The sequence below is a fragment of the Henckelia pumila genome, chromosome 2 (assembly GCF_033568475.1).
Source record: "Henckelia pumila isolate YLH828 chromosome 2, ASM3356847v2, whole genome shotgun sequence".
In the NCBI taxonomy this organism is placed as follows: domain Eukaryota; kingdom Viridiplantae; phylum Streptophyta; class Magnoliopsida; order Lamiales; family Gesneriaceae; genus Henckelia; species Henckelia pumila.
The window spans coordinates 35,628,753-35,653,725 of NC_133121.1; the positions used below are offsets into that span (position 1 = coordinate 35,628,753).

At 37.1% G+C, this 24,973-nt stretch overlaps 1 protein-coding gene across 1 annotated transcript; it reads right to left on the reverse strand.

The window, feature by feature from the left end:
- Positions 1 to 19,913: 19,913 nt before the first annotated feature.
- On the reverse strand, positions 19,914 to 23,966 carry LOC140879382 (transmembrane 9 superfamily member 7-like). Its single transcript, XM_073283070.1, has 7 exons — positions 23,749 to 23,966; positions 22,546 to 22,710; positions 22,344 to 22,453; positions 22,064 to 22,172; positions 21,877 to 21,989; positions 21,542 to 21,692; positions 19,914 to 21,464 (listed from the first exon to the last, which is right to left on the reverse strand). The coding sequence occupies exons 1-7, from the start codon at positions 23,860 to 23,862 to the stop codon at positions 20,307 to 20,309; spliced, it is 1,920 nt and encodes a 639-aa protein (XP_073139171.1). The 5' UTR covers positions 23,863 to 23,966; the 3' UTR covers positions 19,914 to 20,306.
- Positions 23,967 to 24,973: the final 1,007 nt, after the last annotated feature.

The window sequence follows — 24,973 nt, forward strand, 5'->3', positions numbered from 1 at the left end:
ATTAAGGGAATTCCTGATGGATTAACGGAGTCCGGAAATGGACCCAGAATGATCAGAAATGGCTTGGAGGGTCAGGTAGAACGGATGCAACGTTCGTGGGACGGACGCAATGTTCTGGTCAGCTGATGTCATTTGTGACGTCAGCAAGATGACATCATTGCTTACGAACATGATGGGACATCGGACGCAACGTTCGTCGAACGGATGCAATGATGGCGAACGGACGCAACGATTGAGGAACGGATGTTCCGTTCTCTGTATATAAATAGAAGGCCGAGACTTTATTTTTAGGCGCACCAACTTCTCTGTTCTCTCATTTCTTTGGCCTTCTATCTTAGATCTAGGACATTCTAGGCTTCTTTTTGGGAATTCGGAAGCGGCAGCGCGGTCCAGGCATTGTAGCGGAGCTGTGGCCTAGTTTTGAGGCAAGCAACAGCAACAGGCTGACGACGGCATAAGTATAGCTTTTGATTTCTAAAAATATTTAGGAGTATGCAGTAGTTTAGTTAAGGCTTTTGGAGTAATATAATGTATTAGTATCATTTCGCAGTGTAGTGCGGACTATAGGCATGGACCTAGAGCTGGTAGAGCTTGCCTAGTAGTTGAGGTACGAAAGTACTGTTCGAGATATCCTGACTGAGTATGTATGTATGTATGTATTATGTGCTTGCATGATTTTATGTGCATATTTTATGACATGATTTTATGTTGCATGCATATTACACATCGAGCTATATCCTTTGGATATTATAGGGTCTTACCCTATCCTGTTAGTGAATAGACTTCAATCGATTTGGGTCCGGAGTATCCACTGGTATTCGGTATGCGAGCCACCTCCTGAAATGACGGCACAATGTGCTACATATTAGGGCCCGGTATGTCTTTGTTATCTGATCTTTGGCCTCTAGTTTCAGTAGGCGGTACACTTTCATTCATGCATCCATATTATACTGTATACTCATACTCTCATGCTGAGCATTTTATGCTCACGTCTCGTATTTTGTGTATCTGGACATCCTATTCCGTGGGGCAGGTTTGCGATTGGACGAGGCGGGTGGATCCAGGAAGGACTAGGTGGTGGTTGGCCAGTTGGGGGTATCACCTAGGGTTTTATTTTGATGTATTTGGGATAATACATTATTCGATATGGTTGTATAATTATTTGGGTAATTGCAGATTCTTTCTCTTGGGATTGTATGATGTTTATTGCTTCCGCAGTTTATTCTGGTTTATTGTTTTAGTTAAGTTAATTGCATGCTTAAGTTTCTGATTAGTAGGTGATCTCGGTAAGGGTCACTACATTTATGGTATCAGAGCATGCATAGTAATCTTGGGATTTAGATTTTGCATAAGATAACCATGTGGTAAATTTTGTAGATGGTGAATTACGATGATCAGAGTAACCATGGTAGTGGAGGTGGATGCTGGGGAGATGATGATTGTGATCGTCCTCGGGAGCGCCATCATCGTCATCGTGATGATCATCGTCATTTCAGTATGCATCAATTCATGCAGATGGGTCCTAAGCCCATGGTTGGAGGAGAGACTCCTAAGGATGCTGAGAACTGGTTAGAGCACATTGAGAGTTATTTTCAGACATTCCGCTGTACCTAGGAGCAGAAGATGGAGACTCTTGGTTATCTCTTGGAGGGACGAGCCCGTAAGTGGTGGAGGTTCACTTCTGCACCATTCATTGTGGCGAGAGTAGTTGCTACTTGGGCCGAGTTCTGCATAGCTTTTCAAAAGCTGTATTTTTCTCATGCACTTCGCCAGGCGAAGGCGAGCGAGTTGTTGGGTCTACGTCAGGGAGCCATGTCGATTGATGAGTATCAGCAGAAGTTTTTTGATTTGTTATCCTATTGCCATGAGATTGCTGACAGCTCCGAAATGGAGTATAATCTGTTTCTTCAAATCCTTAATCCAGAGATTCATGACCGGGTAACGGTTGGTGATGGTATGACTTATGAGGGATTGGTGATCCGGTGTCACCAGACAAAGGATAGCATTCAGTGTAACAGGTCTTTCTCTTAGTCTAGGCCTGTGAGTTCCTTGGGTCCCCGTGCTCAGTCTTTCAAGAAATCTGGATCTTCTTCTTTCTTTGGTTCCGGTGGAGTGGTACGTTTTGGGAAGAAAGAGAAGAGAGACCATTGTGGGAAGAATCATCTGACGGACAGATGTCGTAAAGCTTCTAGAGCATGCTTTCGATGTGGAGATGTCGGACATCTCCGGAGGGATTTTCCACTAGTTGGAGGAGGCGGTTCTGGTTCTGGTTCAGGATCGGGTCCTCAGGCTACCATTCAGCAGAGATTGCAGGGACAGTCTACTGGGAGTTCTCATCTGAAGCCGCAGACATCTAGTCAGGTGTTTGCCTTGAGGCATGATCAGGCAGTGGAGAAGAATGATAGGGTTATCGCAGGTACATTTCTGTTATATGACATGCCTGCTTTTGTATTCATTGACACTGGTGCATCTCATTCCTTCATTTCTGCACGTTTCGTTAAGAAGCATAAGTTGCCATGCATTGCACTAGACGTAGTGATTTTTGTTTCTACTCTGACGGGTCAATCTCCATTGGCTAAACGTCTAGTGATGGGTTGCCCTTTAGAGTTTGAAGGAAACATTCTGATATCAAATCTCATGGTTCTTGCGATGGAGGATTTTGATTATATTCTGGGGATTGATATATTGACTACCTACCGAGCTTCAGTGGACTGTTATCAGAGGTTGGTATGCTTTCATCTGGTTGGGGGTGATAGCTAGTTTTTCTATGGTGAGGGAGCGCGACCTCCAATGCCGTTGGTATTAGCTTTGAGAGCCTGTCGAGATCTAGAGTCTGGCGGGGAAGACTAACTCATCTATGCAGTTGAGTTGTCCACTGAGAGTGTTGGTATAGAAGGTATACCAGTTGTGAATGAATTTCCAGATTTATTTTCAGATGAGATTTCGGGTTTTCCACCTACTAGGGAAGTCGAGTTTGGCATAGAGTTGATGCCAGATACTTCACCTTTTCTCGAGCACCATATCGTCTGGCTTTGTCAGAGATGTGTAAATTGAAGAATCAGTTTCAGGATCTTTTGGATAAGGGGTACATTCGTCCTAGTATATCTCCTTGGGGATCTCCTGTTCTTTTTGTGAAAAAGAAGGATGGGTCGATGCGGCTGTGCATTGACTATCGACAGTTGAATCGAGTTACTGTGAAGAACAAGTATCCTTTGCCTCGTATTGGTGATCTGTTTGATCAGTTGCAGGGTACTTCGGTTTATTCCAAGATTGACTTGAGGTCTGGGTATCACCAGATGAGGGTCCGAGATCAAGATATAAGCCAAGACTGCGTTCCGTACTCGCTATGGGCATTACGAGTTTCTAGTGATGCCGTTTGGCTTGACTAATGCGCCGGATATATTTATGGATCTGATGAACTGTGTCTTCAGGAAGTTTTTGGATAAGTTTGTCGTGGTTTTCATTGACGACATTCTGGTGTATTCGCGTGATGCGGATGAGCATGCTTCTCACCTGTGGTTGGTGCTGCAGACTCTTCGAGATGAGCAGCTGTACGCCAAATTGAGTAAGAGCGAGTTCTGGATGGATCGAGTGATTTTTCTTGGTCATATCATATCCAGGGATGGAATTTCTGTTGATCCGATTAAGGTTGAGGCTGTGTTGAACTGGTCTCGTCCGACGACGGTTGCTGAGATCCGCAGGTTTTTTGGGTCTAGCAGGATATTATCGTCGCTTCATTGCAAATTTCTCTCATCTAGCTCGACCTTTGACTCAGCTCACTCAGAAGGGTGTTGATTTCGAGTGGTCCTCAGAGTGTGAGGAGAGCTTTTGTGAGCTTCGATGATGGTTGACTTCTGCGCATGTGTTGGCATTACCGTCAGGATCTGGAGGGTATGTGGTCTACCCAGATGCTTCTCTTCAGGGGCTAGGTTTTGTTCTGACTCAGCATGGGCATGTGATCGCATACGCTTCTAGACAGTTGAAGGTTCACGAGGATAGATATCCAGTGCATGATTTGGAGTTGGCAGCTATTGTGTTTGCTTTGAAGATCTGGCGTCATTATCTCTATGACGAGATATTTGAGATTTTCACAGACCACAAGAGTCTCAAGTATTTGTTCACTCAGACAGAATTGAACATGAGACAGAGACGTTGGATGGACTTGCTGAATGATTATGATTGCGAGATTAAGTACCATCCATGAGCTGCTAATCTCACTGTTGATGCTTTAAGTCTCAAGGTGCGATTGTCCGCACTTCAGATTTGTTCGATGTCTCGTGAGATCGAGGATTGTTGTTCTTCAGGGTATACCTTCAAGCACAAGAAGGGTATGCAGGGCATCCAGATGTTTGCGATATTATCTGAGCCAGCTTTGTATTCGCGGATTCGGGATGCTCAGATGTCTGATTCGAAGACCCAGCATTTGGCTCGTCTAGCCAACGAGGGTAGTATGTCTGGATTTCATTATCAGTCAGACGGTTTTCTTTGTTTGTCGGGTCGGTTTGTGATTCCGGAGGATGAGGATCTGCGGGGGAGATTTTGTCTCAGGCACATCGTACTAAGTTCAGTATTCATCCAGGGAGCATCAAGATGTACAAGGATCTGCGTATTAGGTTTTGGTGGAAAGGAATGAAACGCAGCGTGTATCAGTATGTTTCGAAATGCTTGGTTTGTCAGCAGGTCAAGGCAGAGCACCGAAGACCTGGAGGTTTGCTTCACAGTCTGCCTATTCCTGAATGAAAATGGGATCTTATCACGATGGATTTTGTGACCCATTTGCCGGTATCTTCGAGGAATTGTGATGCTATTTGGGTTGTGGTGGACAGACTCACCAAGTTAGCACATTTTATTCCCTATAGTCGAGAGTACACTATTGATCGTATGGCTCGGTTGTACATCCAGGAGATCGCTCGACTTCATGGAGTGCCGGTGAGCATTGTCAGCGATTGAGACTCCAGGTTTACTTCCAGATTCTGGGGGAGTGTTCAGCATGCCATGGGCACTACTCTCAGTTTGAGTACTGCCTATCACGCGGAGACTGATGGAAAGATAGAGCGCACTATCCGTACCTTAGAGGATATGCTTTGGGAGTGTACTATGGATTTTGGTTCAGCCTGGCAAGACCATTTGCCATTGATTGAGTTCGCGTACAACAACAGCTACCATAGTAGCATTGGGATGGCACCTTTTGAGGCGTTGTACGGGCGACGTTGTCGTACTCTACTCTTTTGGGACGAAGTGGGGGAGAGACAGGCCGAGGGACCAGAGTTAGTCCAGCAGGCCGCAGATATTGTTGATCAGATCAAGAAATGGATTAAGACTGCACAGGATCGTCAGGCCAGCTATGCTAATACCATGCATAGACCTCTGCAGTTCGATGTTGGGGAGAAAGTATTTCTGAGAGTTTCACCTTTCCGCAGGTTTCTCAGATTTGGTCTCAAAGGAAAGCTGTCTCCTAGATTTATCGATCCGTTTGAGATCTTGGAGAGCATTGGTGATTTGGCTTATCGGTTAGCCTTGCCACCGTATTTGTCCAGTATCCATGACGTGTTTCACGTATCCCTGTTGCGACGGTATGTGGCAGATCAGTCTCATATTTTGCAGCCGTCTGAAGTTCAGGTGGATACTGATTTGACTTATGTAGAGAGATCGGTTCGTATTTTGGACCGTAAGGATAAATTGTTGCGGAATAAAATTATCCCTTTGGTTCTAGTTCAGTGGCAGCGCCGAGGAACTGAAGAAGCCACTTGGGAGCTTGAGAGCAGGATGCGTTCAGAACATCCTGAGTTATTCTGATTTTATTCCAGTGTTGTATTCAGTTGTAAAATTCTGTAAAAGTATAATCTGAATAAAGATGTTTCTGCATGTTGTTTTATTTTGATACTTAAGATCTGATTTCGAGGACGAAATATCTTAAGTGGGGGAGAATGTAGTAACCCGTATCCGAAATTAATGATTAATGAGTATATTTATCAAGTGATCATGTTTAGATTAATTAAAACATGATTAAGGAAATTCTTAATGGATTAACGGAGTCCGAAAATGAACCTAGAATGATCAGAAATGGCCCAAAGGGTCAGGTAGAACTGACGCAACGTTCGTGGGATGGACGCATCGTTCTGGTAAGTTGATGTCATTCGTGACGTCAACAAGATAACGTCATTGCTTACGAACATGATGGGACATTGGACGCAACGTTTGTCGGATGGACGCAACGTTGACGAACAGACGCAACGATGGAGGAACGGACGTTCCGTTCTCTGTTTATAAATAGAAGGCCGAGACTTCTTTTTTAGGCGCACCAACTTCTCTCTTCTCTCGTTTCTTTGGTCTTCTATCTTAGATCTAGGTTGTTCTAGGCTTCCTTTTGGGAATTCGGAAGCGGCAGCGCGGTCCAGGCGTCATAGCGGAGCTGTAGCCTAGTTTTGAGGCATGCAAAAGCAATGGGCTGACGACGGACGTAGGTATAGCTTTTGCTTCCTAAAAATATTTAGAAGTATGCAGTAGCTTAGTTAAGGCTTTTGGAGTAATATAATGATATTAGTATCATTTCGTAGTGTAGTGCGGACTATAGGCGTGGACCTAGAGCTGGTAGAGCTTTCCTAGTAGTTGAGGTACGAAAGTATTGTTCGAGATATCCTGACTGAGTATGTATGTATGTATTATGTGCTTGCAAGATTTTATGTGCATATATTATGACATGATTGTATGCTGCATGCATATTACACATCGAGCTATATCCTTGGGATATTATAGGGTCTTACCCTATCCTGTTAGTAGATGGACTTCAATCGATTTGGGTCCGGAGTATCCACTGGTATTCGGTATGGGAGCCACCTCCTGAAGCGACGGCACATCGTGCTACATACCAGGGCCCGGTCTGTCTTTGTTATCTGATCCTTGGCCTCTAGTTTCAGTAGGCGGTACACTTGCATTCATGCATCCATATAATACTGTATACTCATACTCTTGTGCTGAGCATTTTATGCTCACGTCTCGTACTTTGTGTATCTGGACATCCTATTTCATGGGGCAGGTTTGCGATTGGACTAGGCGGGTAGATCTAGGAAGGACTAGGCGGTGGTTGATCAGGTTTGCAGATTCCTTCTCTTGGGATTGTATGATGTTTATTGCTTTCGCAGTTTATTCTGGTTTACTGTTTTAATTAAGTTAATTACATGCTTAAGTTTCTGATTAGTAGGTGATTTCGGTAAGGGTCACTACAGAATTGCACCTCACTTTCCACGCGTAAAACACATTTTGACACATGTTTCCTACTGAGTTCGGAAGATCCGAACCGGTTCGAAAGCTTCGAACTGCTCCTGCTCCAGCCTAACTGGTTCGGCAGCTTCCAAAATGTTCGGGGCCCCGGAACACTCGCTACCATTTTTGGACGTTCCAGAGCTTATTTTCTACTTATATTTGCCAAATAATGACCCCGTAATCATGTTTTTACACTTTTAAAATTTTGTATCATTTTCTAACATGTAAAATGAAACTCGGGTTACTACAAGATATCTCATGTGAAAGTTCTCATTATCTTTATCCGTAAAATGAGTCAATACGATTCATATCTACCGTGAAAACTAATATATTTAACATAAAAAAATATTTTCATGAGTTGGATCAGATAGGAGATCCGTCTATCAGATATGTGAGACAGTATCTGTAGTAACCCGTATCCAAAATTAATGATTAATAGATAATTAATCAAGTGATCATGTTTAGATTAAGTAAAACATGATTAAGAGATTTTTTAAAGGGTCTAAAAAGTTATAAAAATGGATCTAGAACACTTGAAATAGCCGAAAAGGGTTCCAAGTCTAAGCAGGATCGTAGGATCCGAGATTAGGATCGGACGGTCCGAAGTGGTAGAGTTCGGAGGGTCTGATCTAGTTCGGAAGGACGGAGTTTGGACGATCCGAAGAAGGATCGAACGGTCCTATCACCACCGGATAAGATAAGATAATGAAAATAATTTGATTGGCTGAGAGTAGAGATCGGATGGTTCGAAGTCTAGGATCGGACGGTCCAAACAGTAGCCAAGCCAGGTGTCTGAGAAGGTGACGTCACAGATGACGTAATACTCGAGATCTGACGATCTGAAGTCCAGTTCGGATGCTCCAAAGTGGTGTCAGGGACACGTGGAAGACATGCAGGGATCAGACGATCCGAAGGAGTTTTCGGATGGTCCGAACCCATGTCTATAAATATGGCCGTGGGGCTCATAATTCAAGCGCTCAGAAACTTCTCTCATTTGCCCTCGTGGCTCTATTTTAGGTCTTTTGGGTACTCTTATTTTAGAGTTGGAGTAAGAAGTATATTTTAGTATAGTCAGACACTGTCTGACATAGTAACGAGACGGTGCCTGAGTAGCGGAGCTGTGCTCGTAGCTGCGAAGCTGCATCAGGAGTGTGCCCAAGTGGTTGGATATTCGCCATCAGTCGGCTGACGATGGACGCAGGTATAGCTCTGGCTTTTTAAAAATATTTAAGAGTATGCAATAGCTTAGTTAAGTCTTTTAGAGCATAAATAATTATGCATGAGTATTTTGCATTGTACAGCTGATGATAGGCTTGGAACCTAGAGTGGGACTTCTAGGACTGCCTTTAGTAAGGTACGTAACGGCATGATATATGATATATGTGTTGCATGAATATGTGCTATGTGTTTTACCATGTTTTACTGCTTTAGCACATGCATTTTTTTATACTTACTAGACTGTATCTGATATGATGTGAGTTATGACAGTTTCCATATGCGATGAGTTTCTCCTTATGGATTCGTGTCTGGTTTTGGAGAGGCTCAGTCCCCGGTTTTTCTATCATTAGGAGCGACCACGACGGTGGAGTAGACACTATAGTGATAGGGGAATATAGGAGTGCCCCGCGGACTAGCTATCCAGCACGGCGTTGTATATTCATGGCGCCCCTGAGCAGACTGTTTTACCCGAGTTTTAAAGTAATTTGTATGCTGCATATATTTTATATATCATTACTTTCGTACTGAGCATAGTCGCTCATGTCCAGTGTTTTTTGTATGTCTGGACACCCCATTCGACGGGGCAGGTACAGGTGCAGGTATTGCACCAGGTGACTTGGAGTAGTCGGTGACCAGAGAGATCAGCAGGATTAGCTGTAGGTTTTATTGTTAAGATTTATTCTATTGGGTTGTATATCAAATTTATTTAACCGGTTGTATTCTGACGATCAGAATTTATTTAAGTTTTTCGCAGCGTATTTCTGATTAGTGTTATTGCACGCTTAATTATGCTCAAACTCTCTGATTAGTAGTAGATCCTGGTTGGGTTGCTACAGTATCATTAGAGTTTTTGTGATTTTGAAAATGATTGTAAACCGGATAACCATTTAAAAAAAATTATTTTAAAAATATTAGTTGATTTAAAAAAAACTAATATTTTTCATGGGTTGCATCGGATATGAGATCCGTCTATCAGATATGTGAGACAATATCATTGGAGTTTTTGTGATTTTGAAAATGATTGTTCACCGGAAAATCATTTTTTAAAAAAAAATTATTTATTTTCAAAATATTAGTTGATTTTAAAAAATAATTACTATTTTTCATGGGTTGGATAGGAGATCTGTCTATCATATATTTGAGACAGTGTCATTGGAGTTTTTCTGATTTTGAACATGATTGTTATTCGAAAAACCATTTTTTATAAAAAAAAAAATATTTTAAAAATATTAGTTGATTTATCATATATTTTTTTATTTTAAAAAATCAAGATTTTTCATGAGTTGGATCGGATAGGAGATTCGTCTATCACATATATGAGATAGTATCTGGAGTTTTTGTGATTGTTAACCGGATAACCATTTGTTTTAAAATAAATTATTTATTTTAAACATATTAATTGATTTATTAGATATTAGCTATTTTTTAAAAATTAAAGATAAATAAACTAATATTTTTTTAAAAAAAATGGTTATCCGGTTAACAATTATTTTCAAAATCACTAAAACTCCGATGATATTGCCTCACATATCTGATAGACGTATTTCTTATTCGATCCTACCCATGAAAAATATTAATTTTCATGTTAAAAGTATTATTTTTTACGGTAAATATGAATCAGATTGACCCGTACGTATTTCTTATTCGATCCAACCCATAAAAATATTATTTTTCATGTTAAAAGTATTATTTTTTACGATAAATATGAATCAGATTGACCCGTTAATTTTCACAAGATATACATTTTTAGAAAAGTTATTTGCCTTTCGAATTAGTGAAATTCATTTGTTTGATATATTTAATGTGTGACCTCAAATTTTGTGGGGACCTCGGGTTGCTAATCTCAAATTTTAAGGGGCAATTAATGAATAAGCATCATTAATCTAATAAGGAAATAATAAGGATCAAACAAAAAATATATTTTTTTTTTCAAAGGGGGGGTGCGCCCGGGCGGTTAAAAACATCCGCCCGGGCGCCCCTGTTTTTTTTCCAAAATAGTAAGCTGAGCCCCGGGTGCGACCGGGCTGTAATTTTCTGCCGCTCGGGCGAATCCTGGGCAGAAAAATCTTCTCTGATCTTTTGTCAACAACTTGATCCTTTCAATCCATCCAGCTCAAGTCTAAAACATGATATATAAGACCAAATCATGCATATAAACATAAACAAGATCTCAAGAATCTATACATGCATTTGTTACATCGAACAAGTCTCTAAATAACGATAAACGGCATAAACTATCTCAAGTTCATACATGCATTTCAAAACCAACATGTTCTAATGTTTGATGCTTCTAGATCTTAAGACTTCATCTACAACCCGAGTCCTCACGTGCTAGACTCTCTCTCCCAGCTGTCAATAACGTCGTTGATCAGCTCCTGCCCTCTCTGTTGTCATGCACACATACAAAACAAGACAACAGTCGGATAAACTCCGGTGAGAAATCATTCTCAGTATAATCGACATATAAATGCATTAAATAAAATTCATATCAACTCTAAACATGTTCAAGAATAGAGTTAAAATAACGCATATATCAACTCAAACTTCAAATCAAGACTTCAATTTATATAGCGCGCTTATCTCAAGAATTGATTCTTATCACTTCATTGCCATCAAGATTCGTAACCGATCTTGACATGGATATCCATCTATCGTAGCCATTTCGGGCTAGAAAATAAGGTTAACCGCAACCTTGGCATAGAACCAATTCAATATACAATCATATCAAGAGCAATAAAGATCCACTACCTGTGATGGATCGACAATAACATAAGTTCTACATCAAGAACAAGTATTTAAACAAGTATGTGATTTGTTCGGGATAACTCAAGAATCATCATTCTCGAGTATCGAATCCCTGACTCTCGATGTCATCTTATACCTTTCATTCTCGAGTTTGTCATGTTCCACATCTAGATAGGAAGTACCACAACTCCTACAAAAAATTTGATCATTCAAACATCAATCAATCTTCAATCAAATTCACTTCAATCTTGATCACTTCTTCTTCGGTTTCAAGTTGAGGTTCTTGAGTCAATATTCTCCTATTAAACTCTGAAACATATCATCAAAACATGCATATCAAACTTCATTCTATTCAATAATTTCAGAATTGAATCAAAATCATCAATATAGATTCAATCAACATCATTTCAAACTTCAACTTCTTCTTATTCGGTACAACTCGGAGTCGTGAATCGTTAGCCTTCGAAACTCAACTGAAATCGAGAAATAAAAATGCCATAACATTCATAACATCTAAACAACTATCTCAACTCAGTTATAGGCTATCAAAACGATGTCAAAACATCAACTGGCGGCATAGCGATTCAAAATCGGTAATCGACTTAATATCGACTTCGAAGCTAACTTCTTTAACTTCAATCCAATTCATACGTCCATTCCAAATCATTAATACATCATTCTAATCCTCATAACAGAAACTAAGTATATCAAATACATGCTGGATATCATAACAAATTCATTCCTTAATCCATATTCGATCCGATTTCGAAAATAAACAATACAACACGTCAAGAACATAATCATATACCAAAGTACTGATCTCTACCAAATTTCGTTCTTCAAAACATGCCAAGATGATTAAATACTTACATCAAATCGAAGGCCTCGTCGCAAGGATTCCAGAACGCTTTTCGAAATCGAAATCGGACAATCGGATCAAAAATTATGGGGTTTTGAAAATTGGAAATCAAAAGAACTTGAAGGTCTCGGCTACCTCTGTTCAAAATTCTGAATGAAATATCTGAATTACACGTTGAAGCTGACTAAGACATGTAATTTCGGATATATTCAATCAATATTGCAATTTAGTCCCTCAAGTCTTCATTAATTGCAATTGAGTCCTCGACCTTCTTTTTAATTCAATTTCAATCCAAAATAATTTAAGAATATTAGAATTAAAATCGAAACTCTAAATATTCTAAAATTAAATATACTCGGATTAAAATTAAATAAATTCGGATTAATTAAATAATCTTGGTTTTTTGCACTTTAGCCCTTGCAACTTCGATATTTGCAAATCAGTCCCTGATCGGGTTGTATCTTCAAAATTAATCTTCTTTAATTCCCGAAACATGGAATTTAATCTTAAATCCCATAAATATTCAAATTGAATATTTATTCTTTTAATTTAAGAATTCTCGGAATTTAATTCTCAAAATCCGTAAATTCTCAAATTAAATATTTTCGGCTCGGAAATTAAATCTATCATGTCCATAACTTCTCAAATCAATATTAGCCCATAATATGGAATTTAATTCTCAAATCCCATAATTAATAATTTAATATTTTCGGGCCTTACAATTCCTCCCCTCTAAGAAATGATTTCGTCCTCGAAATCGTAGTCAATCCAAATATCAAGTCTGATAGACTGAATGATTATCTGAAGTTATTCTTACTTCAATCATTCAATTCTAATATTCGTATCTTATCTCTTCATCTCTTATCAGATTATTTCTACGAATCTGTTTCTATTTTCGTGTATTTTAATTAACCGATAAGAATTCTTTCTGAGTGGTTTCTTTCCTCAATCAAGGATCTGTCAAATAATCGACTTAACTCAGAATCTTTTCAATATCTATCTCATCGGATTAACGCACGTAGGAAGAAAAATCGATTGATACTTCTTTCACATAGATACGTGAAACAAATCAGATCCATCATATCAAACTGAAAAGATTAAATCGTTCAATCGAATCATCAATTCCATCTGATATCTCAGTCAGTGAAATTCAACTTCAGTAACGACTTGTTTCTTTCTCGATATCATTATATGCTCCGCATATAAGATATATCAAGTCTACACTGTTATTCTATTCATCGCTTCAAAATCAGTATTCACATTCATATTCTGAATCTGTATCTCAACTTCGTTCTTTCTCAATTCTGAATCGATTGATGTTCAGGAATAACTTTTACTCTTAACGAGTCAGTTTCAGCTTCAAAAGTTATATCTATCATTCAATTACTTACTCTGATTCTTCTTTTCTGTTTTTGCTTCGTACAGATTCATCTTCATCATCCTTGTGTTTCTCAAATCAAATCTGATCTGATATCGACAAATCATGGTTGATCTGATATTATATACTTCAATAGTAGCATTTCAACACAAAGAAATCGGATTTTCTTTCATCATATCATCATAACATTATCTCAAAATCGACTCATTAGCTGTTACATGAATTGTAATCATTAAGTGGCAACACATCAAGACAAATAATACCGAATCATGTATTAAAGTTCTGAGAATAATCTCAAAATCTGGAAAATCAAGTTAGATAATCCATCAATCGAACAATGGTATAATGTAATGACATATAACCAACTCTCAGAACATCAATCAATCAATCGATGCCACATCTGTCGAATAAATCTAAAGTCTTAATCCTGACAATAGATTTTAATCATTCCTGTAATTTCATCATATCTCTATCTTCTTCACAGATCTGAATAGATAGCTGTTATTCACAGCTCATACAGTGTATTCAGAGCTGTTGATAATCGGTATCATGTCAGATAAAATTCATTCTCGAAATTCAATTCATCTACTCTGATTATTCTTCTAATTCAAGATATCATGTTTTACCTCAAAAAGTACTCAAAGTCTTCGGATCATCTGTATTACAATGTAATAGTAAACCCAATGTTTCAATATGAAACATTATTTCTTGGCTTACTGTTTGTCTTGCAACGAATCTAATCACAATTCAGTGATTTGATCATACAGACAGATTATCGTATCCAGTAATTTCAATCAACCTGTTCATAAATACCACCTGTTTACTTCATATAAACTGTTTCATCTTGGTAGTTTCACAAAATACTCTTTCAAATCATGATCTCAAACCAATTCTGGAATTTCTAAACTATCATTGAACTCATCTGGTCAACGATTTTCAACTTCATCAGAAACTCTCTGTACGTTTAACTTCGAAAATGTACTAATTCTGTTACCTCTATTTGCTTTATCTTCTGATAAAACAATTATTGGATGAATCTTAAATTCATTTTCGTGCATTATCTTCAAAATCTGATATTTCTTTTCGGACATATTAATCACAATCAGATAATCAATCATAATAGAATTCATTCATTCTGATCTGAGGCTTCAATTCATATCTCTATATGGCATTCTATACTGAATTCTCATCGCTTCAGTTTACTTTCTGTGTTTCTTTCATCTTCTAAACAGTTCTGGATTGCTTTCAATCAAAAATTATTCTAATTGGTCATATATTCATCTGAATATTCAAACCAGAATACACAAAATCTGAAATCAATTGATCGAATGCCTGATTCATTCTTCATTTCTATTTCTCAATTGAATTCTAATAACTTGATCTCATCTCAATGTGCTTTAATCCTTCCAAATCAATTCTCACTTAATTTGGATTACAGCAATTCTTACTGTTTTAGTATCTATCTCGATACTTCAAGCACATAAATTCAAAAGATCAATCAATAACGCATTCATTTCTTCTTTTCGTTCTATTTCCCAAATCTCAATTGGAAATTCTATCAGTTACAAGTCAAAAATATTATAATATACTGAATGTATACATCAAACAATCAGTTACTCTTGAAATTCATAATCAGGGAAACTCACTTAAGTCAAGATCATCCACAGAACAATAATATGAATGACAATATGCTAAGTGAAAACAACTCACTAGCATCTCAACTTAAGACAAGTAAATCAAATCAGACCCTAACAAAGAATAAGAGTCCATCAAAATCGATTGAGGTCGGTACCAAAACCTCAAAATCAATATCAAGAATTTCAAAAATCATGATTTATGATGTAATAACTTCAGTAAAATCAAATAAAAGACTCATCTGTAACTGATTTTCATATCATCATCTATTTTGTAAACCTCAAAAGCAGTAGTCAATTCACAAACTCATCAATTCTCTGATAAATTCCAGGTCACAACTTAAACTAAAGTCAAGAATCTTACTGAAATATATCTGCCATCTCTACTCATTGGCATATCTTTCAATTCTGGTTTAGATCATGAACATATCTAGTGCATTGAATATACTTATTTCAGAATATTTCTGTAATCAAACATCATATATCGAACCGAAATCACAGAATCTTAATTCGAGATTCTATATCATCATATTCAATTGCACATTATGTTCTTATTGATCTAATTTAATCGCTTCTTATCATCAATTCTTCTACTCATCTGTATTCAATTATTGCATCATCATCTATCATGCAATATAAACAGATATTTCAATACGAACAAAATCATCTTCAGTTTCAGTTCATCGAAGCAATAGTTCCATTCTTCAGTTCAATTCACACAGTCTCTTTTCTGATACAGAGGTGATCATATATTAAGCTTTCAGCTATCATGAATCTATTGCACCAATAATAAACAGGTCAAAACAAAATAAATCTGTTACCTGAAATTTCATTCTCAGGTGCAATTTCATTCTGATTCTCTGTATACTTCTAGAATAGAAATTGTAGCTAAATATGTGTTTCTCTCACACACCGTAGCATCTTTACAATTTCAGTCCTTTTGCTTCATCATTCAGCTTCAGTTATATTAAACAAGACTATGTCTTTCATAACATGTTTCAGTCGTCAACATTTATTCAGACATATTCTTCGAATTCAAGATATAATTAAACAACTCAATCTTGAGCTTCATTATTATTATTATCCATAATTCAAAGAATTATAATAGGCTTGAAAATCTAATAAGACATTCTTCAAAATTCAAAATATTCAGCTTCAAGAGGGTATATTTTTCCTTCTCATCATTTTTATCTATTGTGGCAAAGAAACATTAATAAAACTCTGTTCTAAGCACTTACCAACAAATAAATATACCTTTATTTTGTCAGAATTTCTTCGTCAAACTCTATCAGTTGGTTGCTAGGTTTCGAAGTTGGTATATAATCCATCTGATACATCATTCATCGGTATCTTTCAGATATCCGAACATTAGGTCTTCAGAACAACTTCTACCTGCAATACCTCTATTCATTCGCTGATATTCTGTTTTGTTCAATCAGAGATACTTCATTCAGCTGAGCAATAATACAGTTCTGTTCAATCTGGCCATACCATTCTGTTCAATCTGGCCATACAACTCTGTCAGTCTGGGTGCTTACGTCACCCAAAGAACAATGTTCTCTTCGATTCTGGGTGCTTACATCACCCGGGGAAATTCTTATAATAACATCGATAAGAATTCGAAAATTTACAAATCAGTAAATTAATCAATTCAATTTCAAAGGTAGATCACGAGCACATGCCTTTTATCAAATCATCGAATCAAATACTGCATAATCATGCAATACTAAAAATGCATGTGGCTCACTCTTCCCCGCTCAACTTCTATCTCAGTCCAGAACCTACGCTCTGATACCACCTGTTGTGGGGACCTCGGGTTGCTAATCTCAAATTTTAAGGGGCAATTAATAAACAAGCATCATTAATCTAATAAGGAAAGATTAAGGATCAAACAAAAAATTTTTTTTTTTTTTTTCAAAGGTGGGGTGCGCCCGGGAGGTTAAAAACAGCCGCCCGGGCGCCCCTGTTTTTATCCAAAACAGTAGGCTGAGCCCCGAGTGCGCCCGGGCGGTAATTTTCTGCCGCTCGGGCGAATCCTGGGCAGAAAAATCTGCTCTGATCTTTTGTCAACAACTTGATCCTTTCAATCCATCCAGCTCAAGTCTAAAACATGATATATAAGATCCAAATCATGCATATAAACATAAACAAGTTCTCAAGCATCTATACATGCATTTGTTACATCGAACAAGTCTCTAAATAACGATAAACGACATAAACTATCTCAAGTTCATACATGCATTTCAAAACCAACAAGTTCTAAGGTTTGATGCTTCTAGATCTCAAGACTTCATCTACAACCCGAGTCCTCACGTGCTAGACTCTCTCTCCCAGCTGTCAATAACATCGTTGATCAGCTCCTGCCCTCTCTGTTGTCATGCACACATACAAAACAAGACAACAGCCGGATAAAATCCGGTGAGAAATCATTCTCAGTATAATCGACATATAAATGCGTTAAATAAAATTCATATCAACTCTAAACATGTCAATTCAAGAATAGAGTTAAAATAACGCATATATCAACTCAAACTTCAAATCAAGACTTCAATGTATATAGCACGCTTATCTCAAGAATTGATTCTTATCACTTCATTGCCATCAAGATTCGTAACCGATCTTGACATGGATATCCATCTATCGTAGCCATTCTGGGCTAGAAAATAAGGTTAACCGCAACCTTGGCATAGAATCAATTCAATATACAATCATATCAAAAGCAATAAAGATCCACTACCTGTGATGGATCGACAATAACATAAGTTCTACCTCAAGAACAAGTATTTAAACAAGTATGTCATTTGTTCGGGATAACTCAAGAATCATCATTCTCAAGTATCGAATCCCTGACTCTCGATGTCATCTTATACCTTTCATCTCGAGTTTGTCATGTTCCACATCTGGATAGGAAGTACCACAACTCCTACAAAAAATTTGATCATTCAAACATCAATCAATCTTCAATCAAATTCACTTCAATCTTGATAACTTCTTCTTCGGTTTTAAGTTGAGGTTCTTTAGTCAATAGTCTCCTATTAAACTCTAAAACATATCATCAAAACATGCATATCAAACTTCATTCTATTCAATCATTTTAGAATTGAATCAAAATCATCAATATAGATTCAATCAACATCATTTCAAACTTCAACTTCTTCTTATTCGGTACAACTCGGAGTCGTGAATCGTTAGCCTTCGAAACTCAACTGAAATCGAGAAATAAAAATGCCATAACATTCATAACATCTAAAAATATCTCAACTCAGTTATAGGCTATCAAAACGATGTTAAAACATCAACCGGCGGCATAGCGATTCAAAATCGGTAATCGACTTAATATCGACTTCGAAGCTAATTTCTTTAACTTCAATCCAATTCATACGTCCATTCCAAATCATTAATACATCATTATAATCCTCATAACAGCAACTAATATATCAAATACAAGCTGGATATCATAACAAATTCATTTCTTAATCCATATTCGATCCGGTTTCGAAAATAAACAATACAACACGTCAAGAACATAATCATATACCAAAGTACTGATCTCTACCAAATTTCGTTCTTCAAAACATGCCAAGATGATTAAATACTTACATCAAATCGAAGGCCTCGTCTCAAGGATTTCAGAACACTTTTCGAAATCGAAATCGGACAATCGGATCAAAAATTACGGGGTTTTGAAAATTGAAAATCAAAAGAACTTGAAGGTCTCGGCTACCTCTGTTCAAAATTCTGAATGAAATATTTGAATTACACGTTGAAGCTGACTAAGACATGTAATTTCGGATATATTCAATCAATATTGCAATTTAGTCTCTCAAGTTTTCATTAATTACAATTGAGTCCTCGACCTTCTTTTTAATTCAATTTCAATCCAAAATAATTTAAGAATATTAGAATTAAAATCGAAACTCTAAATATTCTAAAATTAAATATACTCGGATTAAAATTAAATAAATTCGGATTAATTAAATAATCTTGGCTTTTTGCACTTTAGCCCTTGCAACTTCGATATTTGAAAATCAGTCCCTGATCGGGTTGTATCTTCAAAATTAATCTTCTTTAATTCCCGAAACATGAAATTTAATCTTAAATCCCATAAATATTCAAATTGAATATTTATTCTTTTAATTTAAGAATTCTCGGAATTTAATTCTCAAAATCCGTAAATTCTCAAATTAAATATTTTCGACTCGGAAATTAAATCTATCATTTCCATAACTTCTCAAATCAATATTAGACCATAATATGAAATTTAATTCTCAAATTCCATAATTAATAATTTAATATTTTCGGGCCTTACAAATTTTATTTTAGTAAAATGAACGTAATTGTAAATTAAAAAATCAACAAAAAAACTAATAATAATAAAAGAAAAAGGATGTGGCACTGCGACGCGCTTGATGGAGTTTTACAGTACTTTTGCAAAACTCGACAACTCAAAATATTTTTAATTTTTTTATTTTTAAATTAATTATAAAAAAATCCATCTAACCATGTGTCATGCTTTTATTGGATTTGTTTTTCACTTAAATAACATTTTAAATTAATATATTTATTTTAGTTTTTAATTTGATATTATTATTAATTTTTTACATATTTGAGAGATTTATATGTATTTTCTTGAATATAAGTATTATCGATATTATTACTGATTTTACTACTTTAAATTTAACTTAAATACCACAATAAATTTTGGGGTGTTACAATATTCAATCTTGATTTTCCAGAAATTATCTAATCGAAACAACCAGTTTTTCACAAAAATCAAACAATTTTGCATCATTAAATTCTACTCGAGTCAAGCCCCAATGTAAAACCTCTAAATTAAAACTCGAGTTGAATTGTGTGCCGTAGGAAACAACCGAAGAGTGAATATACATACATTAGAAATGAAAACGATAAATGGAAGAAAGGGTGAAATAAACAAATATATAAAGAACAAAGACCATAATCCCTTAGCTACAACTAGATGGGTGCCCTAAAGTGAACAAAACCATAATTCATTAAGATAAGGCAAGGGCTACGCTGATAACAGAAACATGGAAAAGTTTCGCAGTTACTGAAAATTTTACATAGTTTAAAGATCTCATCATGCAGATTCCAAGCACCTGATTTTACTGTTCATTCTATAATCCCGAAATGATACGGGCCAAACTACATCGAAACTGTAGAATTTCATTCCAAATCACTCATTCTTGCATCAGTCGATTTTCACAGAGGAATAGATCTTCCGGACAAACCAGAAGCATGCGTAGAAGCCAATTGTTCCAGTCAACACGAAGAAGGCATATGATGCAATTAGCATGTACCCAAAATACAAAATACCAGAAACCAGTTTGGTGATTTCCAGTTTGGTGAAGAAGTAGAAAGCTGAGTATAAGAAAAGGTACAAAGCGGAGGAGCCAGCAGTTAAGTATGCTCTCCACCACCAATGATAGTCTTCGCTGCACAACTGGAAATAGCATAGGACAATTGTAATCTCAGCAGACGTGACGATTAGTATCAGAAAGACTATGAAGAGGAAACCAAAGATGTAATAGAACTGGTTTAGCCAGATGGAAGTCAAGATGAAGAACAATTCGATAAAAACGGCCCCAAACGGAAGGATGCCTCCTATGAGTATAGAGAATATCGGTTTCATGTACCAGGCTTGTTCAGGAACTTGTCTTGGGATTTTGTTGGTCTTTACTGGATCTTCAATTACAGGTTTTTTGAAACCAAGATAACTACCAACAAAAACCAACGGTACTGATATTCCAAACCATAAGCACACAAGGGCGAACATGGTTCCAAAGGGTACAGCTCCAGATGATTTTTCCCCCCAGATGAGAACGTTCAGCACAAAAAAGAATGCAAACAAGATACCAGGAAACATGAAAGCCGTTTTTAAGGTGTTTCTCTTCCACTCGGTGCCTTTGAACATTTTGTACAGGCGAGAGGACGAGTAGCCAGCAAATAATCCCATGAACACCCATAACAGAACCATCGCGGTCATAAGCCCTCCACGGTTGGAAGGTGAGAGGAAACCGAGCAATGCAAAGATCATTGTCACTAATGTCATCCCAAAGATCTGGACACCAGTACCAACATAAACACATAGCAGTCCAGAATTTATAGGTGCCCGGAAAACGTCTCCATGAACAAGTTTCCACCCTGTTTCTTCTTGAGCTTCATCTTGGGTTTCCAATTGATTATAGTTTGCAATATCTCGGTAAAGAGTTCTCATCATTATCATGGCAACCATACCAGACAAGAAGAGAACGATCATCAAAGAGTTGATGATAGAGAACCAGTGAATTTGATCATCGTTCATCAGGAGGTACGTATCCCAGCGTGATGCCCACTTAATATTACTTTCCTACAACATATTACGTGCCTTAAATTTAGCAGAAGACACTAAAACAATAGGAAAAATTAGTGTTGAGGAACAAGTACCTTGAAAGTAACGTCGTAAGAAAATACAACATCTTTGCCAGCAGCTACTTCCTGCGGTGCAGTGCCTCCCTGGATCAAATTTTTGGTGTTTGGGGAGCACGTTGTCACCTTAGGGTTGTTTTCGTCCCACTCTTTAAACTCGTGATTGATACTGTTGAAACATATTTTGTGAAAATACAAGCGTTTCATATATATAATTTAAAAATTGCCCGAGAAGGAAGCGCTCTTTATCACTTCTATAATGACAAAAAGTAATTCCGATTATAACACATGGGCGGTCTCATCAAGAATACAAAGCAAGAAATTTATCTAAAAGGTCATAGGAAATAGCGAACCTGGCTGGAGAAACTTCAAACCCAACAATTCGAGCTGATTCAGTTTCAGGATCTTTATGGTACATGACTCTGAAGCTTAGGTGGTTATGAATGAAATACTTTCCCTCTTTGCTCTGCAGAGGACTTAAAAATATTGAATCAGAGACCAATATGTATTGTTAAAGAAAGGGAAAAAACTGTAACTTACCCCAGCATAATTTCCTATGAACCCAACACGGAAACCGTGCTCATAAGTTGGAGATGTAATTCCATCTCGCCTTTGCCGAATTACAGCTACAGGAAGGTTATCTAGAATCCTGAATGTTTAGATGTCGGATTAGAAAACGAGAAATTATTTAGCAGCTAGTCACATGGTTTGCAGGCTGATCCAAACAAAGTATATGGTAACTAGAACACCAGACATGAAGAGCTAAAAAGCATGCGACACCAAACAAGGACAATGAAGGAAAACTACATCATGCACTTACATATTGGCTCTGTATTCATCGTCAATTTTTTCCTTGAAATTTTTTGCGTCTTGCTCTTCAAGAGTAACTTTACAAGCTACTGTACAAGACTGCTCCTCTCTCATACGAAACTAACACCAATAATTTTGTATTAGAACATATACATGACTCGGACTATGATGTCTAAACAGGAAAGTCTAATGAAACAGTCATGGAAGCTTACTGTATACACTGAATTCTCTATGCGGTCACCTCGAAGGACCTCTCCCAAGTTTTCAGCAACATTCATAATAGTTTTTGGCTTGCAGTATTTTAAGTAATAGAAGTCATAGGGAAGTTGCGTCTTAGTAGATGATAGCTTGTTCACTTTGACAGAGAGGTCATCCCCCTGTTAACAATAAATAGACAGCCATATCACATATTTTATTTTTAAATTAAAGAATAAATGATTAAAACAACAATCAGCTACTTAAAATCAACAGATATACAAAACTGCGATGATTATTTAAATTAATATATTTATCAACAATGTAATATAACCCATCCATTTCAAATCTATAGATAAATATATGACAAGCTAAACCATTCTTGGGCAGACTCTTTACAGGGTTAGAAAGTGTATGTACACTTGCATCAACTCCATAGTGGCTCATGCCTCATATTCGTACTTACCAATGAGGAAAATAAATCAACTATCCTTTTAAATTGCTACATAACAACTGGAAACCGAGATTGCAAGAAGTTTATCAAATGACATTAAGATGTCACCAATTTTCAAAAAACTACCATCAAAATGTTAGCTATCAATGGATTTGCTTACTGAACATACAAATTACTCCGGCTCTCCAGGACCCACAAAAGTCTATTAATCAGAACCAACCATTCGTATAAAATATCTCCGAGGATGAAATTTCGGAAAGATTTTGGAAAATTATCATTTCATTGGCTCTGAAAATTCTTAAGGCTCACTGTGTCTCAAGCAAAGGGACTAAGGTTCCCAAAATTTTCCTCGAATACAACTCTGTAAGAATGGAATGGTGATAAAATACAACTAATAACCCCACTGAATACATATGTATCATTAAAAATCCTTAATCAAAATGTAAATGCCGAAAAGTCCTGATTCACCTCCAATAAAACTTTATCAGCGATAACCAGAAAGCACAACATTACCAGTAAAATTAAATGACAACGCAAATAACATCGAAGAAACGGATAACCCCAGAATCCAAATCCAACAAATATTGCAAAAACCCTAGATCTTTCACTGATCACTAAAAAAATTAAGGAAACCGAGATTCACATACGAAACCGAAACAAAATACCCATAAATCGAGTATATTGCTCGTAGATCCACTAATCAAAAAAATAAACCTCTATATGCTAATCGAAGACAGAATGCAGAATGCGAAAAAAAATTCAGTACTTGCAGAAAATCGCGAGGTGCAACCCCCGGGAGGTAGAAGGAGTGCACCGACGAAAGCAACAGAAGAAAACCGACGGCTGCGGCGGCGATACGACCCATGATTCGGCGGCCCATGGATTGAATTGAGGGTTAACTCTGCTGAAGCGTCGTCCCGTCCCCGATCTGTTTTCTATACTTACGTCTCGTCCAAGAAGCAACTTAAACAAAAGTCATACGCCTCATTAATTAATTAATTAACAATTTATTTCACTTATCTTATTTAGAAAACGATAATAAATGATAATAATTGAATCACCACTTCTGTTTCATAAATTTCTAATTTCATATCACTCTTCCTAATATTTCTTTTATGATGTCCAACACTATATGCTCACTTTATGCCCACCATGTACAAGTCAACTCATCTATTGTACCGGTCAACTCATCTATTGTACATGGTGGGCATGAAGTTGTCATATAGTGTTGGGCACCATAAAAGAACTCTATATGTATATCACTTTATGCCCACCATGTACAAGTCAACTCATCTATTGTACCGGTCAACTCATCTATTGTACATGGTGGCATGAAGTTGTCATATAGTGTTGGGCACCATAAAAGAACTCTATATGTATATACATATAGAGTTCTTTTATGGTGCCCAACACTATATGACAACTTCATGCCCACCATGTACAATAGATGAGTTGACCGGTACAGCATAAAAGTTTTTTTATGGTGCCCAACACTATATGCCCACTTCATGCCCACCATGTACAATAGATGAGTTGACCGGTACACCATAAAAGAACTCTATATGTATATATATATATATATATATATATATATAATTTTACTATGTTGCCCACCTATCATGCTCACCACTATGCCCACCAATGATGTGGCACTATTCTATTATACAATCCAATCAATCACCTAAATATCATCTATATATAACACTCTCCCTTAGATGATTGGTGGAGAGTCTAATGTTGCATCGTTAAAACCTTGTCAGTAAAACCCAGTGGAAAAAACCAGAACGAAGGAAAAAGAGTACAACATTTGATACTCCCCCAGATTTCAATCACCGAATGTCTTTTAATTGATGCATCTCTATCTTGTGCACCAATTTCTTGAATGTTGATGTTGGTAATGCTTTTGTGAATAAATCAGCTACATTGTCATTGGAGCGAATTTGTTGGACATCGATATCACCTTTCTTTTGAAGTTTTTGCGTGTAGAAGAA

Coding starts and splice junctions, on each gene's coding strand:
- LOC140879382 (XM_073283070.1), bottom strand. CDS start 23,862: ATGGGCCGCCGAATCATGGGTCGTATCGCCGCCGCAGCCGTCGGTTTT. Junction 22,454..22,545: donor TAGAGAATTCAGTGTATACA/GTAAGCTTCCAT, acceptor TATTGGTGTTAG/TTTCGTATGAGAGAGGAGCA. Junction 21,465..21,541: donor CTTACGACGTTACTTTCAAG/GTACTTGTTCCT, acceptor AATATGTTGTAG/GAAAGTAATATTAAGTGGGC.